Source organism: Ranitomeya variabilis, chromosome 2, assembly GCF_051348905.1.
Source record: "Ranitomeya variabilis isolate aRanVar5 chromosome 2, aRanVar5.hap1, whole genome shotgun sequence".
Taxonomy (NCBI): Eukaryota; Metazoa; Chordata; class Amphibia; order Anura; family Dendrobatidae; genus Ranitomeya; species Ranitomeya variabilis.
Genome location: NC_135233.1, coordinates 875,556,361 through 875,569,665, shown reverse-complemented (window position 1 = coordinate 875,569,665; position 13,305 = coordinate 875,556,361). Strand labels below are relative to the sequence as shown.

At 46.5% G+C, this 13,305-nt stretch overlaps 1 protein-coding gene across 2 annotated transcripts in view; it reads left to right on the top strand.

Moving 5' to 3' along the window:
* LOC143808071 (putative cation-transporting ATPase 13A4) overlaps positions 1–13,305 on the top strand; it is a 730,794-nt gene that overhangs the window by 384,500 nt on the left and 332,989 nt on the right. For both annotated transcript variants that reach the window (XM_077290328.1, XM_077290327.1), the window contains exon 9: positions 12,162–12,293. In XM_077290328.1, the coding sequence (XP_077146443.1) occupies positions 12,162–12,293 (132 nt within the window). The remainder of the gene's footprint in view (positions 1–12,161; positions 12,294–13,305) is intronic.

The following is a 13,305-nucleotide window of genomic DNA, read 5'->3' as shown; positions in this document are numbered from 1 at the left end:
TTATCGTCGATTTATAACTGGTTTTTCTGGTGTTGCTAAGCCTCTTACGGATTTGACTAAGAAGGGTGCTGATGTTGCCAATTGGTCCTCTGCCGCTGTGGAGGCCTTTCGGGAACTTAAGCGCCGCTTTTCGTCTGCCCCTGTGTTGCGCCAGCCTGATGTCTCTCTCCCCTTTCAGGTTGAGGTCGATGCTTCCGAGATCGGAGCGGGGGCGGTTTTGTCGCAGAAAAGTTCCGATTGCTCAGTGATGAGACCTTGTGCGTTCTTTTCTCGAAAATTTTCGGCCGCCGAGCGAAACTTTGATGTTGGTAATCGGGAGCTTTTGGCCATGAAGTGAGCATTTGAGGAGTAGCGTCATTGGCTTGAGGGTGCTAGACATCAGGTGGTGGTTTTGACTGATCACAAGAATCTGATTTATCTTGAGTCTGCCAGGCGCCTGAATCCTAGACAGGCGCGCTGGTCGTTGTTTTTCTCTCGGTTTAATTTTGTGGTCTCATATCTACCAGGTTCTAAGAATGTGAAGGCAGATGCCCTTTCTAGGAGTTTTGAGCCTGATTCCCCTGGTGATTCGGAACCTACAGGTATCCTTAAGGATGGGGTGATATTATCCGCTATTTCCCCAGATCTGCGACGTGCTTTGCAAGAGTTTCAGGCGGATAGACCTGATCGCTGTCCACCTGGTAGACTGTTTGTTCCTGATGATTGGACCAGTAGAGTCATCTCGGAGGTTCATTCTTCTACGCTGGCGGGTCATCCTGGAATTTTTGGTACCAGGGATTTGGTGGCTAGATCCTTCTGGTGGCCATCTCTGTCTCGAGATGTGCGTGTTTTTGTGCAGTCTTGTGATGTGTGTGCTCGGGCCAAGCCTTGTTGTTCTAGGGCTAGCGGGTTGTTGTTGCCCTTGCCTATTCCGAAGAGGCCTTGGACGCACATCTCGATGGACTTTATTTCTGATCTTCCTGTCTCTCAGAGGATGTCTGTTATCTGGGTGGTGTGTGACCGTTTTTCTAAGATGGTTCATTTGGTGCCATTGCTGAAGTTGCCTTCCTCGTCTGAGTTGGTTCCTTTGTTTTTTCAAAATGTGGTTCGCTTGCATGGTATTCCTGAAAATATCGTTTCTGATAGGGGTACCCAGTTCGTTTCTAGATTTTGGCGGGCATTCTGTGCCAGGTTGGGCATTGATTTGTCTTTTTCGTCTGCCTTCCATCCTCAGACTAATGGCCAGACGGAGCGAACTAATCAGACTTTGGAGACGTATTTGAGGTGTTTTGTGTCTGCGGATCAGGATGATTGGGTTGCCTTTTTGCCGTTGGCGGAGTTTGCTCTTAATAATCGGGCTAGTTCGGCCACTTTGGTTTCCCCTTTCTTTTGCAATTCGGGGTTTCATCCCCGTTTTTCTTCTGGTCAGGCGGAGTCTTCGGATTGTCCTGGAGTAGATGCTGTGGTGGATCGGTTGTATCGGATTTGGGAACAAGTGGTGGACAATTTGAATTTGTCCCAGGAGAGGACTCAGCGGTTTGCTAACCGCCAGCGTCCGGTTGGTCCTCGCCTTCGTGTTAGGGTCTTGGTGTGGTTGTCTTCCCGTTTTGTCCCAATGAGGGTTTCTTCTCCTAAATTTAAGCCTCGGTTCATCGGTCCCTATAGGATTTTGGAGATTATTAACCCTGTTTCCTTTCGTTTGGACCTCCCGGCATCTTTCGCTATCCATAATGTGTTCCATCGGTCGTTGTTGCGGAGATACGAGGTGCCGGTGGTTCCTTCTGCTGAGCCTCCTGCTCCTGTGCTGGTTGAGGGTGAATTGGAGTATGTTATAGAGAAGATCTTGGACTCCCGTATTTCCAGGCGGAGACTCCAGTATCTGGTTAAATGGAAGGGCTATGGTCAGGAAGATAATTCTTGGGTAACTGCCTCTGATGTTCATGCCTCGGATTTGGTTCGTGCCTTTCATAGGGCTCATCCAGGTCGCCCTGGCGGTTCTTGTGAGGGTTCGGTGCCCCCTCCTTAAGGGGGGGGGTACTGTTGTGATCTGCTTTTTGGGCTCCCCTAGTGGTGGCTGGTGGTACTGGAGACTTGTGTGTTCTTTTCTGCCTCAGCTCACCTGCTTCCATCAGTTTTGGGAGTTCCCTATTTAGCCTTGCTCTCCAGTCACTTCCTTGCCGGTCATCATTGTAACCTGAGTCTTTCAGTTGCATGTTCCTGCTACCAGTCTGCTGATCAGCTAAGTGGACTCTTGTCCTTTTTGTTTTGTATTTTTTGTCCAGTTTACAGTTTGTCATTTCCTGTTACTGGAAGCTCTTGTGGACTGAAATTGCCACTCCTGTGTCATGAGTTGACACAGGAGTCTTAAAGTAATTTCAGGATGGGTTTTTGAAAGGGTTTTTCAGCTGACCGTGAAGTCCTCTTTTGTATCCTTCCTCTATCTAGTAAGTGGACCTCGCTTTGCTAAATCTACCTTCATACTGTGTATGTCTTTTCCTCTGAACTCACCGTTAATATATGTGGGGGCTACTATCATCTTTGGGGAATTTCACTAGAGGTAAGCCAGGTCTGTTCCTTCCACTTCCAGGTGTAGTTAGTTCTCCGGCTGGCGCATGGCATCTAGGCAGCCGTAGGAATGCTTCCTGGCTACTGTTAGTTGTGTGGTAGATTTAGGTCACGGTCAGCTTGAGTTTCCATCACCCGAGGGCTAGTCTGTTATTTTGTGTTTCTGATGTTCCCATGCCATTGGGGAATCATGACACATAACTGAGTAGGATGACAGAGAGCAAATCAAAGTAACAGACAGAATGAATTTAGGCGGTACAGTACCAATGGTGACAGACTTAGCGAACCTATTTGTGCGCTTAGAACAATCTGAGATAACATGAGCAGAATCACCACAGTAAAAGCACAGCCCATTCTGACATCTGTGATTTTGCCGTTCAATTCTGGTCAGAATCCTGTCACATTGCATAGACTCAGGCTTCTGCTCAGAAAACACCGCCAGATGGTGCACAGGTTTGCGCTCCCGCAAACGCCGATCAATCTGAATGGCCAAAGACATTGACTCATTCAGACCCGCAGGCGTGGGGAACCCCACCATAACATCCTTAAGGGCTTCAGAAAGACCCTTTCTGAAAATCGCTGCCAGGGCGCACTCATTCCATTGAGTGAGCACAGACCATTTCCTAAACTTCTGACAGTAAACCTCTGCTTCATCCTGACCCTGAGAGAGAGCCAGCAAAACCTTTTCTGCCTGGTCTACTAGATTAGGTTCCTCATAGTGCAATCCAAGCGCCAGAAAAAAACGCATCCACATTTAGCAATGCAGGATCTCCTGGCATCAGGGAGAATGCCCAATCTTGAGGGTCACCACGTAACAAAGAAATAATAATTTTAACTTGCTGAACGGGTTCACCAGAGGAACGAGGTCTCAGAGAAAGGAATAATTTGCAATTATTTTTGAAGTTCAAAAACCTAGATCTATCTCCAGAGAACAACTCAGGAATTGGTATTTTAGGCTCTGACATAGGACTGTGAACTACAAAATCCTGAATGCTTTGTACCCTTCAGTGAGATGATCCACACTAGAAGACAGACTCTGAATGTCCATATCTGCAGCTGAATTCTGAACCACCCAGAGATTAAGGGGAGGAGAGAAGCTAGACACACTGCAGAGGAAGAAAAAAAATGAACTCAGGACTTCTCTTATCCCTCTTTTGCGATGCATTAACACTTTACGGGCCTGCTGTACTGTTATGATCCTGGTGGTTAGGATCACAAAAACTGACCTGATAAGTAAACCAGAGATTAGGGACAAGCTCTGGGGATGTGGGAACTTTACTGACCGCAACCCTGATCCTATCAACACACACTATAGGCAGCCGTGGAGCGTTCCTAAAAATCTAGACGCCTCTTCACAGCCTGAGAAACTGGCTACCCCTAGAGAGAAACACAGCCTGACTTGCCTCAGAGAAATTACCCCAAAGTTTAGACAGCCCCCCACAAATAATAACGGTGAGTTAAGGGGAAAACACAAACGTAGAAATGAAAACAGGTTTTAGCAAATGAGGCCCGCTAACACTAAATAGTCAGAAGATAGCAAGGAATCTGTGCGGTCAGTATAAAATACTATCAAAATTATCCACGCAGAGAATACAAAAAACCCCCACACCGACTCACGATGTGAGGGGCACAACTCTGCACCCCAGAGCTTCCAGCAAGCGAGAAAATCACATATAAGCAAGCTGGACTGAAATCATCATAATGTGAGAAACATTTTCAAGAAAACAATGAGCAAACATGAACTAGCAAGACTTAGCTTCTCCAGGAGGAGACAGGTCACTAGTGAAGTCCAAGAGAGATCAGGACCAGTACTGAATACAACGACAGCAGGCAAAAAGTAAAGGTCCAGGTGGAGTTAAATAGGCAGCCAGACTAGCAGAAAACGAGGCAGCTGGAGCCCAGCTACAGACCAGCCATATCGCTAAAAGCCACCAGAGGGAGCCCAAGAACAGTACTCACACAGTACCACTCATGACCACAAGAGGGAGCCCGAGAACGGAATTCACAACATTCAGGGTCTGCGGTCAGTACAGGCACCACCTTCTCCAGAGTACGTCTCATGCTGCTCCTAGGCCACCAGATCATAACAGACATGTGTCTGCCAGCAGCACAGGGGGGTGCATGAGCCTGCCAGCAGCACAAGGGGTTGCATGTGCCTGCCAGCAGCACAGGGGGGCATGTGCCTGCCAGCAGCACAAGGGGGTGCACAAGGCTTCCAGCAGCACAGGGGGTGCATGTGCCTGCCAGCAGCACAGGGGGACATGTGCCTGCCAGCAGCACTGGGGGGCATGTGCCTGCCAGCAGCACAGGGGGGATGTGCCTGCCAGAAGCACAGGGGGTACATGAGCCTGCCAGCAGCACAGGGGGGTGTCATGGTTCTCAATGGCAAGAGAACGTAATAAAGCATACAAAAGGACTAGCTCTTGGAAGATGGGAACTCGAGCTGACCATGAGCTAAACCTACCACACAACTAACAGTGGCCGGGTAGCGTGCCTACGTTTTATCCCTAGACGCCCAGCGCCAGCCGGAGAACTGACTGACCCTAGCAGAGGAAAACACAGACCTAGCTTACCTCTAGAGAAATTTTCCCCAAAAGGCAGACAGTAGCCCCCACATATATTGGCGGTGATTTTAGAGGAAATTGACATACGAAGTATGAAGATAGGTTTAGCAAATTGAGGTCCGCTTACTAGATAGTGGGAAGACAGAAAAGGGAACTTCACGGTCAGCTGAAAACCCTTTCAAAATACCATCCTGAAATTACTTTAAGACTCTAATATCAACTCATGACACCAGAGTGGCAATTTCAGCTCACAAGAGCTTCCAGCCTCAGAAATATTCAATCACAGAGAACTGGAACAAAAATGCAAAACAAACTTAGGACAACAAGTCCAACTTAGCTGATAGTTGTCTAGGAGCAGGAACATGCAACAGAAAGGCTTCTGGTAACATTGTTGGCCGGCATAGAAATGACTGAGGAGCAAGGCTAAATAGAAAACTCCCACATCCAGATGGAAAACAGGTGAACAGAGGAGATGAAGCACACAAGTGCAGTACCACCAGAAACCACCGGGGGAGCCCAGAAACCAAATTCACAACAGTACCCCCCCTCAAGGAGGGGGCACCGAACCCTCACCAGAACCACCAGGGCGATCAGGATGAGCCCTATGAAAGGCACGGACCAAATCGGAGGCATGAACATCAGAGGCAGTCACCCAAGAGTTATCCTCCTGACCGTAGCCCTTCCACTTGACCAGATACTGAAGTCTCCGTCTGGAAACACGGGAGTCCAAGATCTTCTCGACAACGTACTCCAACTCACCCTCAACCAACACCGGAGCAGGAGGCTCCACGGAAGGCACAACCGGTACCTCATACCTGCGCAACAATGACCGATGGAAGACATTATGAATAGAAAAAGATGCAGGGAGGTCCAAACGAAAGGACACAGGGTTAAGAATCTCCAATATCTTGTACGGGCCGATGAACCGAGGCTTAAACTTAGGAGAAGAAACCTTCATAGGGACAAAACGAGAAGATAACCACACCAAGTCCCCAACACAAAGACGAGGACCAACACGACGACGGCGGTTGGCAAAATGCTGAGTCTTCTCCTGGGACAACTTCAAATTGTCCACCACATGCCCCCAAATCTGATGCAACCTCTCCACCACAGCATCCACTCCAGGACAATCCGAAGACTCCACCTGACCGGAAGAGAAACGAGGATGAAACCCCGAATTACAGAAGAAAGGAGAAACCAAGGTGGCAGAACTAGCCCGATTATTGAGGGCAAACTCCGCCAAGGGCAAAAAGGCAACCCAATCATCCTGATCCGCAGACACAAAACACCTCAAATAAGTCTCCAAGGTCTGATTAGTTCGCTCGGTCTGGCCATTAGTCTGAGGATGGAAAGCAGACGAAAAAGACAAATCAATGCCCATCCTAGCACAGAACGCTCGCCAAAATCTAGACACGAATTGGGTTCCCCTGTCAGAAACGATATTCTCCGGAATACCATGCAAGCGCACCACATTTTGAAAAAACAGAGGAACCAGCTCGGATGAGGAAGGCAATTTGGGCAAGGGAACCAAATGGACCATCTTAGAGAAACGGTCACACACCACCCAGATGACAGACATCTTCTGAGAAACAGGGAGATCAGAAATAAAATCCATGGAGATGTGAGTCCAAGGCCTCTTCGGAATAGGCAAGGATAACAACAATCCACTAGCCCGAGAACAACAAGGCTTGGCCCGAGCACAAACATCACAAGACTGCACAAAACCTCGCACATCTCGCGACAGGGAAGGCCACCAGAAGGACATAGCCACCAAATCCCTGGTACCAAAGATTCCAGGATGACCTGCTAACGCAGAAGAATGGACCTCCGAGATGACTCTACTGGTCCAATCATCAGGAACAAACATTCTACCAGGCGGGCAACGATCAGGTCTATTTGCCTGAAACTCCTGCAAGACCCGTCGCAAGTCTGGGGAAACAGCAGATAATATCACTCCATCCCTAAGGATACCTGTAGGTTCAGAATTACCAGGGGAATCAGGCTCAAAACTCCTAGAAAGGGCATCCGCCTTCACATTTTTAGAACCTGGTAGGTAAGAAACCACAAAATTAAACCGAGAGAAAAATAACGACCAGCGCGCCTGTCTAGGATTCAGGCGCCTGGCAGACTCAAGATAAATCAAATTCTTGTGGTCGGTCAATACCACCACCTGATGTCTAGCCCCCTCAAGCCAATGACGCCACTCCTCAAAAGCCCACTTCATAGCCAAGAGCTCCCGATTACCAACATCATAATTTCGCTCAGCGGGCGAAAATTTACGAGAAAAGAACGCACAAGGTCTCATCACGGAGCAGTCGGAACTTTTCTGCGACAAAACCGCCCCAGCTCCGATTTCTGAAGCGTCAACCTCAACCTGAAAAGGAAGAGTAACATCAGGCTGACGCAATACAGGGGCGGAAGAAAAGCGGCGCTTAAGCTCCCGAAAGGCCTCCACAGCAGCAGGGGACCAATCAGCAACATCAGCACCCTTCTTAGTCAAATCAGTCAACGGTTTAGCAACATCAGAAAAACCAGTTATAAATCGACGATAAAAATTAGCAAAGCCCAAAAACTTCTGAAGGCTCTTAAGAGAAGAGGGTTGCGTCCAATCACAAATAGCCTGAACCTTGACAGGGTCCATCTCAATGGAAGAGGGGGAAAAAATGTACCCCAAAAACGAAATATTTTGAACCCCCAAAACGCACTTAGAACCCTTTACACACAAAGAATTAGAGCGCAAAACCTGAAAAACCCTCCTGACCTGTTGGACATGAGAGTCCCAGTCATCCGAAAAAATCAAAATATCATCAAGATACACAATCAAAAATTTATCCAAATAATCACGGAAAATGTCATGCATAAAGGACTGAAAGACTGAAGGGGCATTTGAAAGACCAAAAGGCATTACTAAATACTCAAAATGGCCCTCAGGCGTATTAAATGCGGTTTTCCACTCATCCCCCTGCTTAATTCGCACCAAATTATACGCCCCACGAAGATCAATCTTAGAGAACCACTTGGCCCCCTTTATTCGAGCAAACAAATCAGTAAGCAGTGGCAAAGGATACTGATATTTAACCGTGATTTTATTCAAAAGCCGATAATCAATACACGGCCTCAAAGAGCCATCTTTTTTAGCTACAAAGAAAAAACCGGCTCCTAAGGGAGATGACGAAGGACGAATATGTCCCTTTTCCAAGGACTCCTTAATATATTCCCGCATAGCAGCATGTTCAGGCACAGATGGATTAAATAAACGACCCTTTGGAAACTTACTGCCCGGAATCAGATCTATACTACAATCGCAATCTCTGTGAGGAGGTAGTGAACCAAGTTTAGGCTCCTCAAAAACGTCACGATAATCAGATAAAAATTCCGGAATCTCAGAGGGAATAGATGACGAAATGGAAACCAAAGGTACGTCCCCATGAGTCCCCTGACATCCCCAGCTTAACACAGACATTGCTTTCCAGTCGAGGACTGGGTTATGAGATTGCAGCCATGGCAATCCAAGCACCAACACATCATGTAGATTATACAACACAAGGAAGCGAATAATCTCCTGGTGATCCGGATTAATACGCATAGTTACTTGTGTCCAGTATTGTGGTTTGTTACTAGCCAATGGCGTGGAGTCAATACCCTTCAGAGGTATAGGAACTTCCAGAGGCTCTAAATCAAACCCACAGAGTTTGGCAAAGGACCAATCCATAAGACTCAAAGCGGCGCCAGAGTCGACATAGGCGTCCGCGGTAATAGACGATAAAGAACAAATCAGGGTCACAGATAGAATAAACTTAGACTGTAAAGTGCCAATTGAAACAGACTTATCAACCTTCTTAGTACGTTTAGAGCATGCTGATATAACATGAGTTGAATCACCACAATAGAAGCATAACCCATTTTTTCGCCTAAAATTCTGTCGTTCGCTTCTGGACAGAATTCTATCACATTGCATAATCTCTGGCGTCTTCTCAGTAGACACCGCCAAATGGTGCACAGGTTTGCGCTCCCGCAAACGCCGATCAATCTGAATAGCCATTGTCATGGACTCATTCAGACCTGTAGGCACAGGGAACCCCACCATAACATCTTTAATGGCATCAGAGAGACCCTCTCTGAATTTCGCCGCCAGGGCGCACTCATTCCACTGAGTAAGCACAGACCACTTACGAAATTTTTGGCAGTATATTTCAGCCTCATCTTGCCCTTGAGACAGGGCCATTAAGGCTTTTTCAGCCTGAATTTCTAAATGAGGTTCCTCATAAAGCAACCCCAAAGCCAGGAAAAACGCATCCACATTGAGCAACGCAGGATCCCCTGGTGCCAAAGCAAATGCCCAATCCTGAGGGTCGCCCCGGAGCAAGGAAATTACAATCCTGACCTGCTGTGCAGGATCTCCAGCGGAGCGAGATCTCAGAGACAAAAATAATTTACAATTATGTTTGAAATTCTGGAAGCGAGATCTATCCCCAGAGAAAAATTCAGGTAAAGGAATTCTAGGTTCAGATGTAGGAGCATGAATAACGAAATCCTGTAAGCTTTGAACCTTCATAGCGAGATTATTCAAACCTGTAGCTAAACTCTGAGGATCCATATTAATCATGTGAAATCAGAACCATTCAAGGATTAGAAGGAGAGAGAGACGAAGGCTGCAGTAAGCAGAGATGCTAGTGAATCAACTAATGAGCAAACTCAGGAAAAAAAAAAAAAATCTCTGCAGACTTCTTTTCTCTCCTTTCTTCTGCCAATTATTTTAACTTTTGGCCGGCCAAACTGTCATGGTTCTCAATGGCAAGAGAACGTAATAAAGCATACAAAAGGACTAGCTCTTGGAAGATGGGAACTCGAGCTGACCATGAGCTAAACCTACCACACAACTAAAAGTGGCCGGGTAGCGTGCCTACGTTTTATCCCTAGACGCCCAGCGCCAGCCGGAGAACTGACTGACCCTAGCAGAGGAAAACACAGACCTAGCTTACCTCTAGAGAAATTTTCCCCAAAAGGCAGACAGTAGCCCCCACATATATTGGCGGTGATTTTAGAGGAAATTGACATACGAAGTATGAAGATAGGTTTAGCAAATTGAGGTCCGCTTACTAGATAGTAGGAAGACAGAAAAGGGAACTTCACGGTCAGCTGAAAACCCTTTCAAAATACCATCCTGAAATTACTTTAAGACTCTAATATCAACTCATGACACCAGAGTGGCAATTTCAGCTCACAAGAGCTTCCAGCCTCAGAAATATTCAATCACAGAGAACTGGAACAAAAATGCAAAACAAACTTAGGACAACAAGTCCAACTTAGCTGATAGTTGTCTAGGAGCAGGAACATGCAACAGAAAGGCTTCTGGTAACATTGTTGGCCGGCATAGAAATGACTGAGGAGCAAGGCTAAATAGAAAACTCCCACATCCAGATGGAAAACAGGTGAACAGAGGAGATGAAGCACACAAGTGCAGTACCACCATAAACCACCGGGGGAGCCCAGAAACCAAATTCACAACAGGGGGGCATGTGCCTGCCAGCACCACAGGGGGGTGCATGAGCCTGCCAGAAGCACGGGGGGGCATGTGCCTGCCAGCAGCAAAGGGGGGCATATAAGAGTGACCAGGGGGCCATATCCTGATGGGGGGAGATGCAGGCACATGTAATATTCGCTGCTCCCCTGTGAATCAACTTGCGCAGCTTCAGCACCGAGGTGATGGACAGCGGGTGCAGTGAATATTACATGAGGCTAATAAGTGGGAGCACAGGACCTCCTGCTGTCTCTGCAGCCCGCAGGCAGCCCACCCCAACCCCCTGACACCACTCCAGAGCTGCTCCCCCTCCTCTACAGCACAGCACACAGATTCGGATTATAAGACGCACCCCTGACTTTCCCCCAAAATTTGGGGGAACAAAAGTGCGTCTTATAATCCGAAAAATACGGTATATAAATACTGATAGATGAATAAGCAAAGTGGATGTGCAACAAACATGGTATATTTGCCTGACCATTATAGTCCAGCATTTTTTTTTTACAGAACAATTTTATAGTATATAAATATTCAAACAACATTGTGACATGCTGTAGACATGGTGTCACAAGTCTGTAGCTGTCAGCAAAGACCAAGGCAACGGTGGTGAGGCGGTGCTGGCACTGCAGACATTATGGTTCAATTTGATATTGTTTACTAGAGAATGCCTATGGGCTAAAAAATTAAAAGTGATGACTAGTGTTGAGCGATACCTTCCGATATTTGAAAGTATCGGTATCGGATTGGATCGGCCGATATCCAAAAAATATCGGATATCGCCGATACCGATACCCGATACCAATACAAGTCAATGGGACACAAATATCGGAAGTGATCCTGGATGGTTCCCAGGGTTTGAAGGAGAGGAAACTCTCCTTCAGGCCCCGGGATCCATATTCATGTAAAAAATAAAGAATAAAAATAAAAAATATGGATATACTCACCCTCGGACGGCCCCTGGTTGTCACCGCTGAAAGAGTCTGCCTCCGTTCCTAAGAATGCAGAGTGAAGGACCTGACATCGCGGCTTGTGATTGGTCACGTGACCGCTCATGTGACCGCTCACGCGACCAATCACAAGCCGCGACGTCATCGCAGGTCCTACACTCACTGCATTCTTAGGAACGGAGGCAGAAGCTTGCAGCGGTGACAGCAGGGTTCGTTGGAGGGGTGAGTATATCCATATTTTTTATTTTTATTCTTTATTTTTTACATGAATATGGATCCCAGGGCCTGAAGGAGAGTCTCCTCTCCTCCAGACCCTGGGAACCATACGCACCGCACACGCCTGGGAACTTATAGAAACTTCCAATTGCCGATACCCAATATTTGCACTCGGAATGCTCAACACTAGTGATGACACTCATAACAGTGATTAAGCTTTATTTATATAAAACCAGAAAATTTGTTTGTTATTTGTAACTCAACAATATGCTTTATATGTATCCTAAAGTGTATGATTTAAACATTATTTTGCATAAATTGCACAATTTCGGCAGTGGAAGTAATGATGGTAATTACATTTTTCTTCAGATGTACAAGAAGTAGAATCTCAGGATTTGGTACCTGGAGATGTTATTGTTTTAACTGGAAGGAAATTCTATTTGCCCTGTGACTCCATATTAATTACAGGAAGCTGCGTTGTTAATGAAGGAATGCTAACAGGTAAAAACGTCTGCATGGACAGATGCCTTCTTGTTTTCTGTATACTTTACATATAAAACAATGGTATCTATATATATAATTGTCTAAGGGTTTTTCTGTCTGTCTGTCTGTCCTGGAAATCCCGCGTCTCTGATTGGTCGAGGCCGCCAGGCCAGCGACGGGCACAGCATGGCGACGATGATGTCATAAAGGTTGCCTCGACCAATCAGCGACGGGCACAGTCTGCCGCGAATTCGCCTCGACCAATCAGCGACGGGCACAGTATCGACGTAGATGTCATAATGGTTGCCATGGCGACGATTATGTCATAAAGGTTGCCTCGACCAATCAGCGACGGGCACAGTCTGCCGCAAATTCTGGAATCATCATTGTCCATATACTTCGGGGACATGCATATTCTAGAATACCCGATGTGTTAGAATCGGGCCACAATCTAGTATAAGTAATATCAGTACAATGAAAGTTAAAAACAAAGCATAAAGTTATGGCTCAGCCCTAGCATTAACTATTGTGCATGTTATGTATCAGGTATCAGGTAGCAACAAGCAAAACAAACTCTCCAGCAATGAGTTACTGTTGAGGTTGGCGATAGAGATGAGCAGATAAATTTGAGTGGATTTGAATTCTACTTGAATTGTACAAAAATTAGCAATTGCCAGAATGCAGTTTTTTTTTATGAATTGCTTCCATGCCGATTCAGCAAATTGGACCATAAAAGACCATTTCTCAACCATTAAAGGGTATAAAAATATTAAAAAAATCATTTTACTCACATCTCCGGGCTCTCCATGTCACCAGTCTGGTCCCTGTCATATCTCCAGATCATCTAATTTTGTGCTGAAATCCCTGGGCCCTCTCATACTGGTAAGAGACTTCTGGCTTTGATCAGGGCTCAGGAGAGTTCTATGCAAAAGGTCACTCTGTCATGAGCATGCATGAGGAGAACCTTCCTGGACCCTATCAAAGCCAGAAGTCACAGTTCAGCATGTGAGATACTGCGTGAGCAGAGATA